The sequence below is a fragment of the Seriola aureovittata genome, chromosome 5 (genome assembly GCF_021018895.1).
Source record: "Seriola aureovittata isolate HTS-2021-v1 ecotype China chromosome 5, ASM2101889v1, whole genome shotgun sequence".
NCBI lineage: Eukaryota > Metazoa > Chordata > Actinopteri > Carangiformes > Carangidae > Seriola > Seriola aureovittata.
In genome coordinates this window covers 3,097,874-3,116,194 of record NC_079368.1, presented here as the reverse complement: position 1 = coordinate 3,116,194, position 18,321 = coordinate 3,097,874, and the positions used below count along the sequence as shown (strand labels likewise).

Genomic DNA, 18,321 nt, shown 5'->3' with positions numbered 1-18,321 from the left:
CTGCAAAAATGTATGTAGTTAGTTTACATTACACAACTATACTGATTGAGAACTCCTGTCCGTTACAAGAACAGTTGGTGTTGTCAAATGAAAGGACGAAGCTACAAGAATTAACCAATGAAGACCGAGCATTTCGGAGGTTTTCCGCTTTCCCCGAAGTTCTTGACAGATCCGACTTCAGATTGAGAGAATTCAAGATGGCTGCTACAGGTAAGAGTGTATCTTGTATCCAAACTGTAACAAAACACTGGTGGGAAGATGTTTTGTTTTTATGACATGTATTGAACCAACTGTATCGTGTTGTTTTATGCATGTCAGGTAGATAAGTCACGGTTGAGTATTTTGGGAAGACACTAAAAGTAGCCAACAAACTGACGCGGTGGTAGCCCCCCCTTCTCCAAGTTGGCTAACGTTAGCTGGTTAGGAGTAACGTTAGCACCAAAGCGGTACACAGTAAGTGTTAAAGTAAGCTAGCCACTGAGTTAGCTAGATAATCTCCTTTAGCGCTCCCGTCGGCGCTTAGCTAACTAGCTAGCTAGCTAGCTAGTTTTAAATGGAGCAGAGAGGAGTTTACAAAAGCTCTGATAACTTTGCATCGTTAGCATTATATCGCCACTATGTCACTTCGTACCTACTTACTACTATATTTAAAAGCAGTTGACTAGTTAGCGAAAGTCATTTAATTGGCGCCCCGAGTGAAACGTGGCCTCCCAAAACTCGAAATGTCATATTGCATAGCAGGCAAATCCTATGGTAAGCTAACTGGCCAACGTCAGCTAGCATTAGCATCACGCGAGTAGTTAGCAAGTTTGCAGCTTTGACTGTCAGTGCTTCATTTCAACATTAATTTAACTCTCGGCCTATTAACGTGGTAGGTTACGTCAGGGAAAGTTGATATTTGTTATGTGAGATATCTTAGTTGTATAAAGCGTTGTCGTTTGTGCCGCTAAATTACACAGATGTAACGTTAATACTCGGTAACGTTACGTGTCATTCTCTCGTGTATGAACAGACATGATTTAAAACTCGGGTAATTACGTTAAAAGTTTTCCTCTTCAGGGACAAAGGTTGTTACCTATGTGAGAATCACTAAGAAGCCTTCACGACTTTATCTGGTTTACCCTAGTTAATGCATCCATCGGGCAAACATAGTTTCAATAACGTTATGAATTCAAGATTTTAAAGTGTCCGTTGTGGCTGCTGTCCGGCGGACTGGTGATTTTTGTTATCTATCGAGATCACATCGAGATATGTATTTATAGTGTCTTGCATCACTTTCTCTCCATATAACTAAGTACAGTGTTGAGAAAGGATGCGCTCTTAATTTGATGTATTTTTCCTTTATTCATATTTCAATAGTCATGAACAACTAATTCTCCCAATAATCAGTCTGCTCCATGTTTTTATTTACGTCATATTCCTTTTACGTATGTGTATAATGTGGCATTTGTACATTATTATTATACTGTACATTGCTAATGTTAATGAAGACATGAGTGTGTGCTATGTTGGATTCTTATAGTTGATATGTTAGGAGGGGGATCCATATATCTGCGATATATATTGCGATACAGGAATTTGCACCAGAAGACTTGCATTACTGTTTTAGGCCAGTATCAACCTTTCCATAGCCCAAATAATTCCATAAAACTGACATTGCTTTTCTTTTTGCAACCAAACCTTCCTGTTCTGTGCTATTCTCCCCTTGTTTTTTGTTGTTTTTTTGGATAAACTCATCAACAATGACTAATATTGGTGGTTCTCTGTGCGTGCAGAGCCTGCATGTCACTCACTAGCAACAAACTGTGTATCCATGAATGTTTAAATCAGAGTAAAGTAGTTTACTTTTGAATCAAGCAACACAAAAGTTGTAGCAAGAGATACTTGATACTGCTCATCCTGTGATGTGACTAATGAGCATGGTCAAATTGTGATGACTATGCCAAAACCATATATTGTGTAGCCCTAATATCTAGGACAGAAAATGCCCCTTTGCCTCAAAAATCAGTCCCAATAATTACAAAAGGTATATTGTGTCCATGTTCTTACAGGTTCTAAGTAAAGAGCCAACTCCTCTGGACCCCACTCTGTGCATGAAGCTGTCCTTAGGTTGCAGTGCAAGTGCTACATCCCCCAGCTCCTCTTGCCTGTCATTATGTCCTCCACCTCTTCCTCCTACTCCTCCTCGGGGGAGACTAGTCCGGAGGACGTACCCCGAGGTGGGGGCACCATCCGAGTCTACCTCCCCAACAAACAGAGGACAGTGGTGAGATCATTGGCTCTATACTTCTCTTTGTTAATGATGTAGTGGCATGCAATACATTCAATGAATAAAAATGTGAGAAGTGGATAGTTGACAGTAGGGCTGTGATGTTATGGATCTTTTATTACCGTGTGGAAAAAGCAATGTTTCCCCACAATTTGGCCAATGACGTACTCCCCACCAACCCTTCCAAAAGAACAACACTATCTGCGATAGTTGATAGATGGGTGAATGTACAGATACAGGAGGGGAAGAGCGAGGGGGGATATTCTACTATAACTCGTATAACTATAACTCGTAGTCCAATTTCCACTTCTTATAAAAACATAAAAGATGTCTAAAGTAGTGATTAGCTCTGTTGCCTTACTGTAGAGGTTCGTGCAGTTCAATTCAATCCGTCCATGCCCTGCTCTCTCCCTCACTCACTCTCTCACACACACACACAAACAAACACACAAACATATTGGCAAAAATGAAATACAAAAGGAAAAAAGAAGTAGTTATGACAGTAATGAACTTAGCCCTGCAGTTGGCATCACATGACTCCAGTATTGTGGTTATGCTGTTATTGTTGCAGCCCTAGTTGACAGTTACCACCACTGTTTGTTGGAAGTGTAATTATTCACTCAAAATTTGACATCTTTCACAACACGGTAATGAGTATGCCAGTGGTCTCTTGGTGTCAGGTTTCACAGATGGTGCCTGCCACCATTTTTCACTTCTTTGAGTTAAAATTCCTATCAGACATAGATTTCATGTTTTATGTATTACATTTTTCATGTATTATAGCACTTTTTATTTTAATGATAACAATCAAAACATTCAGAGCTGAACTGAGAGCAGGGGAAACATATAGGAAGCTCAATTTTTATTTTTGTTTGACTGAGAGAGATCACTTATTGATTCCCCAGTTTTTACCATGGGTGTAATCTGTAAGCACACAATCAGACAGAGATAACAAGCAAGTATATAATGTGGTCAAATGACAACGACAACATTGAAGCTCTTATCATTGGCTCATCACAGTGATAGGACTTAATAAAGAAAAAAAGAAAAGACTGAGTTTTTTTTCAAACTATTTTAAGGTTTTTAAAAACCATTTTGTTTTAAAAAATTGTATGTTTTGCAAATTATTTGTCAGCCCACTCGCAATAACTTCACAGCAGTGAAACATCAGTGGCCCCTGGCCCATCAGCGGTCCATAGGTTGGGAACCACTGTTCTAAGCCATAATTTAATAAGCCATGAGAACTTTACTGACTGAATTAAATCAACAACAACACTATGTACCAGGTCTGCTTTATATTACTGTGTTAGAGATGAATATATATGTGAAATTAATATAGATGTATATGTCAAGTTAAGTCAAATTTTATTTATATAGCCCATACGTTTGGGTGCTAATACGGTTGCAACGTTATTTGTTTCACCACCATCATGAGAAAATTCTGCTGCACAATGTGCACATATATAGGCCATAATAAATGCCTTAAGAGTGTCCACCACCACTGTCTGTGTGGTTGAAGATGCTATGAAAGTGAACACAGAATCTTTTGTCAACAATGTACTTTTTCAAATGAATAACGTGTCAGAAACGATTAACAAACTATCTAGGTATTTAGAAGTGATCATAATTGCACGTCACATGACAGCTTCTCCTCAGAAGGAGCGCACCCCAAATGACAAGCAGATAGAGGGGGCTGGTAAAGAGGCTGACAGACAACTAGATAGAATTTTGTTGGAATTTCTCCCGGCCCTCCTGATGGCCTGTCGGACTGACAGAGGGATCTGTTCTGTTGTCAGTGTGTTCTAAGAGAGAGAGCGAGGAGAGACTGAGCAAATTGATGTGGTGTGTACTGCTCTACAGTGAAGCTGTGGCACAAAACACAACATTTAACATCTTTTATTTTATTTTAGTGTGAATGAATTTTAGTTTTTTATGAAACTGTGGTGGGACAATTGGTGGACTGCCCTCTAGATAATTCATGAGAAACACTGAATGAACATAAAGACATGTTAAAAATGTTAATTTAACATAAGATCACAGTTAAAGTCCACTACAGCCATCTTGTGGCAGGAAATGATATAGCAGATATTGGTGATACTGTATACCGCAGAAAATTTTGGGGGAGGTTTAAAAGTATCAAAAATTGGATACCGCTCAACCCCAATATGAAAAATCACAAATTTACCTCAACACCTTCTGTCCTTAGACCTTTGAATTGGACAAGGGAAAGCAACTTCCAGGTACCAGGCCAGCAGTATGCGGAGTATGCTATATATTTGTTAAAAATCTTGTGTAGTAATATCATCATGGAACTAGCAGCTGTGGTCAGAACAGGAATGTAACATTGTTTGGGGGAAAAAAATATCTGTACAATGGACTGAAGTTCTAGTCTGATGGAAGTTGTCTGTCACAATATGAATCATTTGTAGTGTCAGCATTAACTCAATATGTGACTGTCATTTTTGCTTATCAGTACTTTAAGTATGCTTCCATGTTACCTGTGTAAATGTCATTTCAATGCCACTCTTGTCCAAATATGGTTTCTTGTTCTCAGGTGAATGTTCGCCAGGGACAGACGGTGCACGAGAGTCTAGACAAAGCGTTGAAAGTGAGAGGCTTAAGCCAAGACTGCTGTGCTGTATTCCGCCTTCTAGAGGGGTAAGATGGTCTCACTGTCTGGTGGATGTCCACCCACACTATACAGGGATAATGGGTTGCATTTCTCATCACCTTCATAAAATCTCAAGAGGCAACTGCAAAAACTTTTCACAGTCCACAAGTCCCTGGGCTACATATTGTACAGTGTGGTTTGTTAATGCATTCATGGAATATTACGACTGAAGACAGATTATGAATTGTGGTGCAGACTAATTTTGTCTGTTTAAGTTAAGTGTGTTTAAATGTAAGCAGTTCAAGTCCAGTGCCTAACCTTAAATGGTACAAAAAAATAAAAGAAAAAAAATAAGAAAAAAACTAAAATAGAATGAAAATTTTATAGAAAACAGGCCATTTTGAGGAGTTAGAAAATTGGGTAATTTACAGTTTTCCTGTAGGTAGCTGACAGCATTTGAGGTATCTTTGCATGCCATGCCCGCATCCAGCTGGCGGCTTAAAGAAATCTGTTGTTTTGTCAACCTCTTGTATGATTGCTTTTTTGTGTCTTTGCCTCTCCAGTCGCAAGAGACTGACAGACTGGGACACAGACATCACTCCTTTGGTTGGAGAAGAGCTTTTAGTCGAGGTCCTGGATGATATTCCTCTCACCATGCACAACTTTGTAAGTAGCTGGCAAACACGCATACCCTGATTTTTCTGTACCTGATATACCGTACCTTATACTCACAGAATGCCAACCTGAAAAATGAACTTGGAAAATACACCTAATTATTGTTTATCTAATGTATAATGAATACTCTTTGTCTGTGCAGGTACGGAAAACCTTCTTCAAGCTAGCTTACTGTGATTTTTGCCACAAGTTTCTTTTTAATGGCTTCAGATGTCAGACATGTGGCTACAAATTTCACCAGCACTGTAGCAGCAAGGTCCCAACTGTGTGCGTGGACATGGATACCGTGAGCAAACGGTGAGTTGGAGAAGAAGCATTCATTATCATGGGCACCAAATGCCTTTCTAGTCATACGATGCCAACAAGGGCAAAAGTTATTTTCCAACCTGCCAATGTTTCTTTAGCAGGTCTTCCAGACCAAGCATAGGTGCGATATGGGGTAAAGCTGAATTTCCGGAATTTTTCTTCAAATATATTTGATCAAAATAAAACCGCACCTGTTATAAATAGATGGAATGTGGAAGTGTTGAACAAAAAAAGCATTAAAACCTACGAGTTTTCACTGTTGTCTGGAGTTTATGGTACTGTTTCTGAGGTCAAAAACAGAGTTTATGACCAGACATGGAGAACAAAGATATTAGAAGAAAAAACATAACCACAGCATGGTGAAAGGTGGTGCTATAGTGAAGGGAATTTGGATTAAAATCAAGAAAGAAATGCAGCCCTTATCCAACGACAAGGATCCACAGATGAGCATGATGGTATAAAAGCTTGTCTTTTAAATCAACAGATTGATAGATTTCAATTTCTATGTAATTTTTACGTGTTTAAGTAGTAATAATAGTAGTTTCTGTTTGCAAATGTTAATTTTGTCACATTAAAATCTCCTTAGTCATCAAAAATGGATTTTGATATATATTTTTTATCCCAGTTTTTGTGAAAAAAAAACACACCAGCCACTGAATTGCTCAGTTAGTGTGCTTATCAGATTGTGGTTTCTGGTTGTTAGCTGGGTTTCATGTTCGAGTCAGGATAAAAGAGCATAAACTTCACATAACCAGAGCCTCACCAACCGAAAGTCTTTCATCTGACGTTTGTTTCATTATGTCTCTTCAGTTTCATCCCATCACTTTTGCCCTCTGTTTTATCCAGGTGTTATCCTAATCCTTGCACAGATGAGTACCCACGGATATTATTGCCAGAAAATTCCCCATCACAGAGCAACCTAGCCTTAACCCCAGAGCCCGCTGGGTAAGCTCCCACACTCAACAAATGATATTCAAATTAAAAAGCCTGTGGAACTGATATTCAGATACAAATTGTTGACTATTTCAATTCATCACACAGGATGGACCTCTTGTCCCCAACCTCAGCCTTTCGCTTCCCCATGCCTGGCGGAGATGGCCAGTCTCTACAGAGACACCGCTCCACCTCCACTCCCAATGTTCATATGGTCAGCACAGTGGGCCCTGTGGGTGCAAGCATCATAGAGGTCAGTGTTCACCCATGTTTTGATTGGTTGCTATTGTTACAAGAGGATCCAATTATATCTACTGACTACTATTTAATCTACTAACCTACCCGCTTGTTTTCTCACCTATCAGGGTAAATACAGTTTTATAAGTCAGAATAGCTTCCCCATTAGTTGGCTCAGTTTAGCGATTACAGAAAACAGAAACTGGACGTTGAGGAGTGTCTGTTGTGTGTAAAATATTTTCATCCATCACCCATTCCAATCCATCCGAAGTACTTTGCAGCTCAATTACAGGAAACATTATAGGTTAAATATGCTTTGAATAATTATTTTGTTCCACAGTTGTCTGCCAGTGAAAAAATTGAGTTTTAGTACAGGGTGCTTTGTATACACTTAAGCAGAACCAACAGGATATGGTCAAAGAAAATTAACCACATGCTAATCAGACTTGTTTTGTAATGGGCGAAACAACTAGAACTATCAGGAAATTCTTCTTGAAATGTTTGATCTTTCTGAAGTAGGAATGAAAATCATTGATAATAACACTTTTATTTAAATTTATTTAAGTTTCAAGTTTTCAAATGTGAATTAACTGTGCTCTGTTTCTCCTCCTTTTAGGAAGCACTAAAATTCAACAACACAATGGGTGCGTTTTTGATAATTTTTTCCCTTTGCCTGTTTGAATATTTGGTGGCAGTTTGTAATCTTACACATTTTGTAATCCTACACATTTTGTTATTCTGCTGCCTCTCAATTCCGCAGGTCCTGAGCCCTCACCGAAGCCCTCCACCAGCCCACCCTCTTCTCTTGGCTCTCCAGGTAGGAGACCACCAAAGTCCCCTTCAGAGCACAAGGAGCGAAAGCCCTCCTCATCTGACGACAAAAAGAAAGTGGTAGGTAGTCCTTAGCCTTATTCACAGGTCCTTGATTATATTCAGACAGGTGTGTAATGAGTTAATAGTAGCTGGAAAACCCTTGAAGAATCCTTTCACAAAAAAGTAACAGGATTTACTTATAGTTTGAAGGAGTAGTTCATAACATTCAGTCCATGTGTTGTTTCAGCACCGAGGGGGCTACAGAGACTCAAGTTACTACTGGGAGGTCCACTCTCGAGAAGTCACCATTCAGAAGAGAATAGGTGCTGGCTCCTTTGGAACGGTGTTTAAGGGAAAATGGCACGGAGATGTGGCGATCAAGATCCTTAAAGTCACAGAGCCGACGCCTGAGCAGTTACAGGCCTTCAAAAATGAAATGCAGGTCTTACGGTCAGTAGTGCATCTTCACCCTCTTCATCAAGGATTTTCACTGATTTTTGGTGCTTGAAAAAGGTTTCAAACCAATTTAGTGGGTCATCATTATAACTGTATGGGCACCATTGACCAATTATCACCTGTTCTCTGCAGGAAGACCCGCCACGTCAACATCCTGCTGTTCATGGGCTACATGACTAAACCCAACTTTGCCATCATCACACAGTGGTGTGAAGGCAGCAGCCTGTATCGCCATCTGCATGTCACAGAAACCAAGTTTGACACTATGCGGCGCATTGATGTGGCCAGACAGACAGCACAGGGCATGGAGTAAGACCTGCTGCTAGATTCCATTTCACCATCACCACTTACTCACTATTTACACCCTTTCTGAAATATTCAACACATCAACTGTCAGTTGATGAGGTGTTTTTTCCATTGCACAACTTTGTGCAATCTGCAATAAGTAGTTGTTAGTTTTGGTTTTACAGATAAATTATTCTGAGATGCATCACTTGTACATTTCATGAATTTTAAACTTTCCTAGCTTACATCTGTTAAAAGTTTGTTTAACTTGTTTCACATATGGTTTGAAAGCAAAAAAAAAAAGAGACATAGTGCAGGCGCCAGACTGGCAGTAATGGTAAAAGTAAAGACTGTTAATACTGTAAGAGCCTGTGGGAAAGCTGACGACTTAGCACCACCTTTTTTAACATTGTGCAGGATGCAATAAGTGGAGTTGGGTCTTTCCAAAATTTGCTGCTCTGTCTGTTCCCTTAGGCAGATGAAATCAATGATTTTGATTTTTTTTTTTTCCCTCTTTCAGTTATCTTCATGCAAAGAACATAATTCATCGAGATCTGAAGTCAAACAGTATCCTTTTATTGTCCACTGCCAGTTTAGAACTTTGTAAGAGAGACCTGTGTTTGCGGTGTGTGAGCGTAGAGCGCTGTCGACTCAGTCAATAACCACAAAGACAATTTTAAACACCATGTTCTGTAGCTAGCAAAGGTTAAACCACAGACATTAATCATAACTTTTAAATAGGCAGATACATATAACGACAGTAAGATGGTTATATTTTTGTTTGTATTTTGTGGTGCTTTGGATTTTAAATGAAACACATCAGGGTAAAATGTTGGACTTATAGCTTTATATGTGTTAGCATCTATATTGGGTCAACAGTGTAAGAGTTTGAATTTTCACAGTCTTCAAATGAATTTAGACAATGAAATCGAAACAAACTTTTTACCGATTTTGGTTGACAAAATTATTCTATTTAGTTAAAAATGTAGTTGAGTAGTTTCCTTTCTACAGCTCTCTCTTCTCATAATTCCTTGCTTGTTGATGGCTTTTGTGATAGTTAATACCATGAATATATGTATACCAGCTGTCTGATGTGACATTTCCTGAGCTCTGCTGCTAGATATTTTTCTTCATGAGGGCTGGACTGTAAAGATAGGTGACTTTGGCTTGGCCACGGTGAAGTCTCGGTGGAGCGGTTCTCAACAGGTGGAACAGCCTAGTGGATCTATTCTCTGGATGGTAAGTGTCTCGTTTAATGTATGTAATGACTTTGTTTCGACACATAGACATCCTTTATACCAGATGAAGGACGAATTGACGAATGAGTTTTTTCCTCTTTTTTTTCCCGAAAGGCCCCTGAGGTAATCCGAATGCAGGACAGCAACCCATACACGTTCCAGTCTGATGTATATGGCTACGGAGTAGTTCTGTTTGAGCTGATGTCAGGGACCTTGCCTTACTCCAATATCAACAACAGAGACCAGGTGACATCACACTCTATTTTGTGTTAACACTCACTCAATCTAAAGCAGAATATCTGATTAATCCAATTAATCTTTCTGAAGTTTTTGCCAAGCATGATGATTAAACACACTTTGAATACGCATAAACACTACTGTGTTAGGGTTCTTAGCTGGAGTGTATTTGGGTGACATGCTTACAACCTACACCACATTCTACATGTGTAGAGGCAAAAGAATTCATTTAAAGGATGAAAAAAGGATTTCTGTATCTCCAGCTTGGTTTTGTGTTTCACTCGGTACAGTTGGCAGTAAGGCTGGGCGATAAAACGATAAAGATAATTATTGCGAAATAACTTTTCCTTAATAGAAACATAAGACATGGTCGATACGACGTCGATAGAACTCGTTCATCCATGTTTTGACAGAGAACAAGAACAGCCAAAGATAATGAGAATAGCTCTGCGCCGAACCAATCGTGGCTGGAATAGATTTACAGCCATGTCAAGTTAGGTTGACGCACACACCACAGAGCGTTGGAGTAGCAGCCAGTACCAGCACGCGTGTTAATGTTTGGCCTACTATAGCCGGGCCCACATGTACTACACAATGTACCACATTGTTTTGATTTCATGGTGGCACTAGATAGATAGTCAGGGCAGCTTCAAAGTCATCATGATTCATCCAATGGAAACCATGACTGTCTGTAACAATGTCATTGTTGCAATAATTCACTCTGGACCAAAAAGTTTCACTAACTGACCAAGAGATGGAGGGACACAGATTATAATATGGTGTTTGTCTTAGATTCTCCAGCTGTATCAAATGAAGACTTAACACCTGGTGGCAAACTTTCCAATCTGTTCTCTTTATAGAAACTCAAGTTAGTGATACTGGCTTTCTTTCCCTTCATGAATAACACTGTCATATTTCAGTAACGACCTCCTTTATGTTTTCTTTTTCAGATAATCTTTATGGTTGGACGTGGTTACTTGTCTCCAGACCTCAGTAAGCTGTATAGTACCTCACCCAAGTCAATGAAAAGGCTCATCATTGACTGCCTGAAGTTCACACGTGACGAGAGGCCCCTGTTTCCCCAGGTGAGTGGTGTATAAGTTACTGATGTAATCTCAGCTAGTGTTTCAACTGCTACGAGCTGTCATTGCTCACGCGTCTTTTTAAAAATGGTGGAAATACATGGATTCCACTCAAAAGTGCTTCTAAAAAGAATTTTCTTATTTCAGTTAATTTAATTGCTTAATGCTTTAAATGTCCATATATAAGCTGTTAGTAAATTTTGCACAACATCAGTTCTTTGTAAAATCCAGACCTGAGAGTGACAACGACATGTATATGGACACCATACTTAAATCTTATGTTGACAGTTTTCCTTACATTTGGTTTTCCTTCATCAGATCCTGGTGGCCATCGAGCAGGTGCAAGACCTGCTGCCAAAAATCGAGCGGAGTCGTTCAGAGCCTTCACTCCATCGGGCTGTTCACGCTGAGGACCTGAATCCCCTCCTGTTCCACACCACCAGGCTGATGCCCCTCTAAGCTCCCTGCAGTACTGGGCAGAGAGGCTGTCACCCTGTCCGCAACCACAGCACACCTGTGTCTCAGAGAGGCCACAGCTGGCTGCCCTGACAGACCACCACCCAACTCACTGTCTGCCCCTGCAAAGCCCTGGAGCTGCACCACTCAGCACAAAACTCAGTAACAAACTGCAGAAATAACCTTAACATTTACATTGACACATTTGGCAGACATTTGCATGTACTCATTTGGCAGATGCTTTTATCCAAAGCGATTATAAGTGAGGGACATCATTAACCCCAGGACATCAGTGTCTAAATGTTATAAGAAGTAACCTGTGTCCCACACAGCGCAGGACCCAAGGAACTGTTGAGAGTCTTTGTCTTTTCCGGTCAGTTTCTATCACATTAAGCAACATGTTGCTTAGGAACATGTTGCTTGGTGTGATAGTGAATGTTCTTTTCCTTTATATAAGTCACAATGATCTGCTCATTAAGTAAAAAAATGGTCTACTGTGTTTAGAAGTATGTTAAAATGCGTCTTATCAGGCCGAGGAAATTCATCAGGTTGACTTGCATTAGACACTCTTTCTTACTGGGAGGTATGTTGATTTTTGACAAAAATGTAAAAAAGTATCATGTTTTACACGTGCAATGCAAAATTGCGCTGCCCATTTTCAGTAGTAAAATATTCTTACTCTGACCTTTGAAGAGCACTGTGATCCCAGTCAAAGATTTTAATCAGTTTAGCCTGACCAAGATGCTGGGGCAGTCGATTCAGGTCACCTGATTAGCTGACATACTTCAAATGCTCAGTCGTCATGCGCCCCTTTCAGACTGCTAGTGATTTGAAAGCAGACCATGTGCCTGTTTGAAAGACTGGGCATTTTGTCTTAGTCTCAATGGGGACATCCAGTATTTACTGCTTTTGCACAAGCAATATATATTTACAACAAACCAACATGAGGAGGCAGAGGAAGATGACGCTCAAACTTTTAGAAGCCCAGAAGATGTTGGCAACTTCATACACTGAACTATGAAAAAAGTTTTAGTAAGAAATAAAAAAATAATAATTGCTTTGATGAAACTCTCTGCATATACAAACAGCAGTGAAAGGCTTGAAAAACACAAGTGGTGGATCTTTGCAAATCAAAATGACCTTGTCTTCCAACACTTGTCATCAAGCAGGCACCCCATTCTTTTAAATCACCAACCAGTGTTTCCATTGAAGTTGCAGTGGACTAATAAAAAGTCAAACGCCAAAAGAGCATTTGACATGTGGAAGTTGAACAGCTGACCCAGTAGGATGTGGTCAAAATTTGCTGTAGATCCAAATCAACACATTAGTCTATTACAACACTGTTGTAGAGAATTTGCATTATCCTCTAGTCTTAAAAATCATTGAACGGGAACAAAACAGTAGGCCAAGTTTAACTGGTTTCAAAAATATAAAAAAAAAATAAAATAAAAAAACAGAACAGTGCTTCATCTTAACACACTATCAATTCCTAAAACATTGATTTCATGTAAGTTGTGTTATTTACCCGACACCACTGGTATTTTTCAGCTCAGTCAGACTGAATACAGGATTAAGTTGTAAGGACCAATATTCTTGAAGTGTATACAGACGGATCATTCTGATATTCAACATTTTCAAGTCAGAATATTCAAAAAGTGTTCCCCCACACATTTTATTTTTGCCAGTACAGGGAAAACCTTTTAAAACATCAGTTAGGTCATCACAGCACTCCTAAAACCCATTGGAATAATAAAATGTTTGTAAGGTTATTAAGAAAGTTCAGATTAGGGGCTCTCAGCAGACCACTACCTCGGTGGTGATTGATTCTATAACTACTACTGCTAACCCTAACTCCCAATTCCACTCGTTAGTCTACCCCCACAGTGATAAAGACATGTACATACGAGGCAAAGACATTACAGGTCTCATGAGAGAACAGCGACAGATTGAAGGAACTCTCAAGACTTTCCACAGATTCCTTTTCACTAGTTTGAACTCACAATGTCGTCACGCTTCAGATTGCAGATGAGATGGCTTTTACTTTGGTTGTTTTCTAAATGATTGTCCTTTTTAGCCTAATGAGGAATTGACAGACAGTGAGATGCAGTCTTAATGTTAATGGTTAGTTGTATTGCTGCTACATTTAGTGACTTTTTTTGTTCAGTTTTTTTCTGCACCTAGAGGATGACAGACTTGGAGTGCAGTCAATTGCCATAGCACAGAGCTTCAATAAGTCTTTTGCAGTCCTGTCTTAATATTTATTCTTAATCCCCTCAAATGTTGCACCCTGGATTAGCTCCTATATTTCATGCATTCATGCACATGCAGACATTTAATGGTTGTTGGAGATGCATTATTGCATGATTGCAGACACTAAAGGGCTTGGTCTCGTTGGTCAGGATTGGGCTCACTGCTCAGTCACAAAATGTGATATATGTGATCGACTGACCACAAATAGAATCTAACTCTGTGTGAAATACTGCACCATTATAATGGCAATCCACCAAGGTGCAAGCCCGCCTGGCTTTTAAAGGGACTGGGAGATGGCACTATGATTGGTTTATTGCATGTTACACCTAAAACAGTCCCATGATTAATTAAGACAGTAAGGACAACCCTTTTGGACCATAGGCCTGGAGCAGCAACTGTTTTTTCCATGTTACATAGCAAAAGTGACCTAGACACGCCCTAAATACACATTAGACCATGAGCTTTGGATCATAAAAATGGACCCCAAACTGTGATGAAAGTAATTGTGTGAAGAATGAAAAAAGCTTGAAAGAGAATTTCAAATTGTGCTTGCTTCCACCTGGCCAATGGCTGTTTAAAGTGAGTGTGACTGTTGAATTGATTTCAGAAAATTTTGAAAATTGTATGACCCACTTGTCATCAATTCCAATGATGAAAATGGAGTTTTAGACACTAAAGAATTGGGCAAGCACTTTGTTTGAACAAGCAAATATCATCCACCTGTTCATGTAGTACTTGGCCAGTTGAGCATTTACCAGTCGTTGGTTTTGGTTTATGCGTGTCGTCATTTTCAAACAAGAGCCTGAAGGAAACTTGAAGTTGCTGTTCTCAACATCAAAATCTGTTTGTATCACTGTGATTGAGTGTTTCGCTGTCCTCTGTTTCATGGCCGAGCTTGTCCGTCCGTCCGTATTCTCTACACCTTCTCCTGCTCTCACCTCTGAAAAAGAATCGAGGAACCAAAAAGTGATTTGTTTATCATGTTACTCACAGAGTTATCTCTGGGTTAGGCCCGTAACTAGTTGCTGTTGTCTTTTGGCTAACGTGGTAAATATATTCAGTTTGTTTCCTTGGGCGTCTTTTGTTTAGGATTTGACCCCTTAGTCAGCGCTGAGGTGTAAACAGCTTTATGATGCAATAACTTTCCAGTAAACGTGGATGTGTCATAACTTAAGCTGAAATGATTAAAACAAGCTGCCTTACAAAACTATAATACAAGGTCAAAACAAAGGCTACAGCAGCATAAAGATCTTCCCCAGTAATGATGGAGGAACTGCAATGGTGTGTGGTGCCTTCTCGCACAGTTGTATTTTAGAGGTCAGTGTCTCTGCTGTGTAATGACCGTGGGTTGACAATGAGGAAGCTTTAGGGTTCAGCTAACATCACTGTGCTGCTCCAGTTGTTGGATGTGACAACCTGTGCCTTGTTGATCAGGGCGTAGACTTTTGTGAAACACTGCTCCCAATTTAGAGCACAATGTTTCATGAGATTTAAGTTATCACAGGGAATAATTAGCAGTTTGGGGATGGGGCTAAGCCCTTTCATGGTTTACTGATAATGCCATGCAAAATCACTATTTACCAGTGTGGAACCATCAAACGTGAACATGGAGGCGGGACTTTGTGCTGAACCAAGCCCGGAGCTGCTTTTTCTCTCAGCTTCTTTAATCTGTGACACTAGTGGGACGGACTGTATTTCTTAAAAGCTTCAATAGAATATCATTTGGCATCTGCTTTGTCTTGTCAGAAATGCTCTCAGTAGAAAGTGACATGTCTGAAGTCGTCAGATTTTCAGAAACAAATAGAAGCCGTACTTGTTCAGTCATGCTGTCAGTACCATTAGCAGAGCAGGAGGTTCAGTCAGTATTTTCATACCTGATAGTCAGTCAGCCAGTCACACTCCTGTGCTGATTCCACTTGCTCAAGGACACACTGACAGTACAGTTTACTGTTTGAATAGATGTGGTTAATTTTTGAAAAAGCAAACAATACATAGAAGTAGAAATGTGGATAATGATAGTTTCTGAGGCTTATCAACAGCCAACACTATTGTCATGGATTGTGGATGTTCAGTTTTTCATTTCTTGAGCACTTGAGCACAACAAGGAATTATCATGCATGTTGATTCTTGACCTTAGAAACAGCAGCATTGGAAAAATAATCTCACCCCAAGGTCCAATAAGCAGCTGTTATAAAGCTTGGAAACTCCATTTGCTCATGTAGATTGTGTGGTATGATCAAAAGCCCGGGAACAGTGACTAAAGGGACCTTATTAGACAACAAATATTGAGTGAAGAAAGAGCAACACCTTCCTTCAGATTGTCTCAGCTCTTTGAGGATTTTCAACCAAAGTCTCTCTAGATGTTTCACATTTCCATAGCACTGGCCCCTTTGCTGGATTTATAAGTAACCATTGAGGAAAGCATTCTATTAAAAAAACAAAATAAAAAACAAGCCAGCTTTCTTCATGAATGTTGGTCACAGATACTATGCTTTGGAGTTGATCAGTACAGACTAATTGGAAGTATTAGCTTCATGATACTAATGAGTCATGGTTTTTTGCAAAAAAATTTGAACTGCTGCACCAGCAGCAGCCGTGTGAGGGTGATGTTCCTGGTGGTGGTTGGTGTACTGTTAACTGGCTGACAACCTCTGTATACTGTATGTGATGAGACTTAGCATGAAGTGGAACAGATTTTAATGTTTGTGTCGGTCATTAAACCTTGAAATTTAATGTTGTCGAACTAGGGGCTGGGAACCCTAAATGCTCTTACTCATTCCAGTTGTATTGGTGGATTGTGGTTTAGGGGGACACTGGTTTTAGCAGCGGGGGTTGGGGTGGGCATTTCTGAACCAGGGTTGGTAAAAAACTTTGCTTCTGTCTTTCTCTTATTTATTGCAACTGCAACTGCAGTTCTTTGAGGTGGATGAAATGTTTAGAGACAGAGGGCTCACTCTGTCATTCAATGTTGTCTCTCCAACCAGAATGTTCTTTTAGGCACGGTACTGTCTGTTCCTTCAAATTACTTTTATTCTGATAAATTCTCATTTACTGCAGGGGCATTTGTAATAGCTGTTCTTTAAAGGTGCTATATGTAAGTTTTTGCTATTATGACATTGCTAACGTTAGCATTAGCAGCTGCCCACCTTACCAGTCTGGAATAAACGTGAGGTCAGCATCAAACTTCATTCCTTTACTCACCAAGAGCAACACCAATGTTAACTCTTTTGTTTCTATGTCTATTACTTATTTTCTTCTACTGAAGTTAGCATGCTAACCAGCTAGCCCCGCCCTGGCCCGTCTTGTATAGTGAGTCACTCTGGCGTCCGATCCCGAGAAGACGCCGTGTTTGGTGGTAGAGAAAACTTACATATAGCACCTTCAAACATCTTGAGCACAAACTAGTTATCAAACTTTTTTTAGGAACATTTTGTTTATAGGGTTTCACTACGATAGCATTTATTAATGGCAACACTTCAAAATACTGTAAAAGTATCTTGTTATTGTGGTGAGTGGTGTGTTAAACTTGAGCCTGTCCTGTGATATTTAAGAGTAGCTTACAAGTATTTGAATATTTGAATGGCATGAGCTGCTGAATGGAACAAAACGATCTTTTCTAAACAAGCTGCTTTATAAAACCTTTGAGCAATAGCAAGGGCAGAATGTCCTTTTTTTAAGATCTCCATAGTGCAAGATCAGGAATGCTTTAAAATAATGTCAGACCAGGCTTCCTGTGAGTCAGTGACAAATGTGCATCGCCACTCATAGGGACTTGCTGTAATGGACGACTCTGTTCGGCTGTTCAGAACGGATATTTAATAATTAAGGCTCAGTTTTCTGTTAGCGGGGACTGTGAAAGGCTGTCCAAGAGGACTGTGTTCACCTGGTATCTAACGGAGGAGGGAGAAAGTGCCACACTTACTGGAAATCCCTGTTAAAATGGACCTGAATGGCTTCCTGACACACACAAGATACTGTCCTGCCTCTGGAGACTTACAGGGAGGGGCACCGCAGGGGGAAAACCAGTCTTAACACAGCTGTTTGTCTCAGAACAGAAGAGGATGAGAGAGCTGTATCGGAGTAGTTATTTTTGTTGTTGTTTTTGTTTTGTTTTTTTTTTTGGTCTTTTCATATCTGTAGGTGAATTACAATATTTGTGTTAATAGTTTATGAGGTGTCAGGGTTGTTCAGTTTGCAATAAATGGTATATTCTGCTGTGTACAGTTACATTTTTTTTAATTACAAAAATTGTACTTGTTTCTATTTTTGTGTGTTGGTTTCAAAAGAACAAAATTATTTTAAAGTGTAAAGGAAATCTTAGTATTTTTTTAGTTTTTGTCTTAAAATATTGATGCAGGATTTATTCTTTAAATAAATAAATTCTTCTGTGTTAAATGCTTGTTTTCAACTTTCTCTGCTTGTCTCATTAAGTAGGTTTTTGGTGAGACAGGTCAAATGTTTGTGTCAGTTTCT

The 18,321-nt window shown here is 39.5% G+C and overlaps 1 protein-coding gene across 1 annotated transcript; it reads left to right on the top strand.

Moving 5' to 3' along the window:
• The first annotated feature begins 138 nt into the window (after window positions 1-138).
• Window positions 139-18,243, top strand: araf (A-Raf proto-oncogene, serine/threonine kinase). The gene is made up of 16 exons (XM_056375847.1): window positions 139-210; window positions 2,052-2,266; window positions 4,824-4,927; window positions 5,444-5,546; window positions 5,698-5,852; window positions 6,708-6,806; window positions 6,903-7,047; window positions 7,648-7,675; window positions 7,792-7,922; window positions 8,092-8,294; window positions 8,433-8,609; window positions 9,106-9,152; window positions 9,706-9,824; window positions 9,938-10,069; window positions 11,011-11,145; window positions 11,461-18,243. The coding sequence occupies exons 2-16, from the start codon at window positions 2,156-2,158 to the stop codon at window positions 11,599-11,601; spliced, it is 1,830 nt and encodes a 609-aa protein (XP_056231822.1). The 5' UTR covers window positions 139-210; window positions 2,052-2,155; the 3' UTR covers window positions 11,602-18,243.
• Window positions 18,244-18,321: the final 78 nt, after the last annotated feature.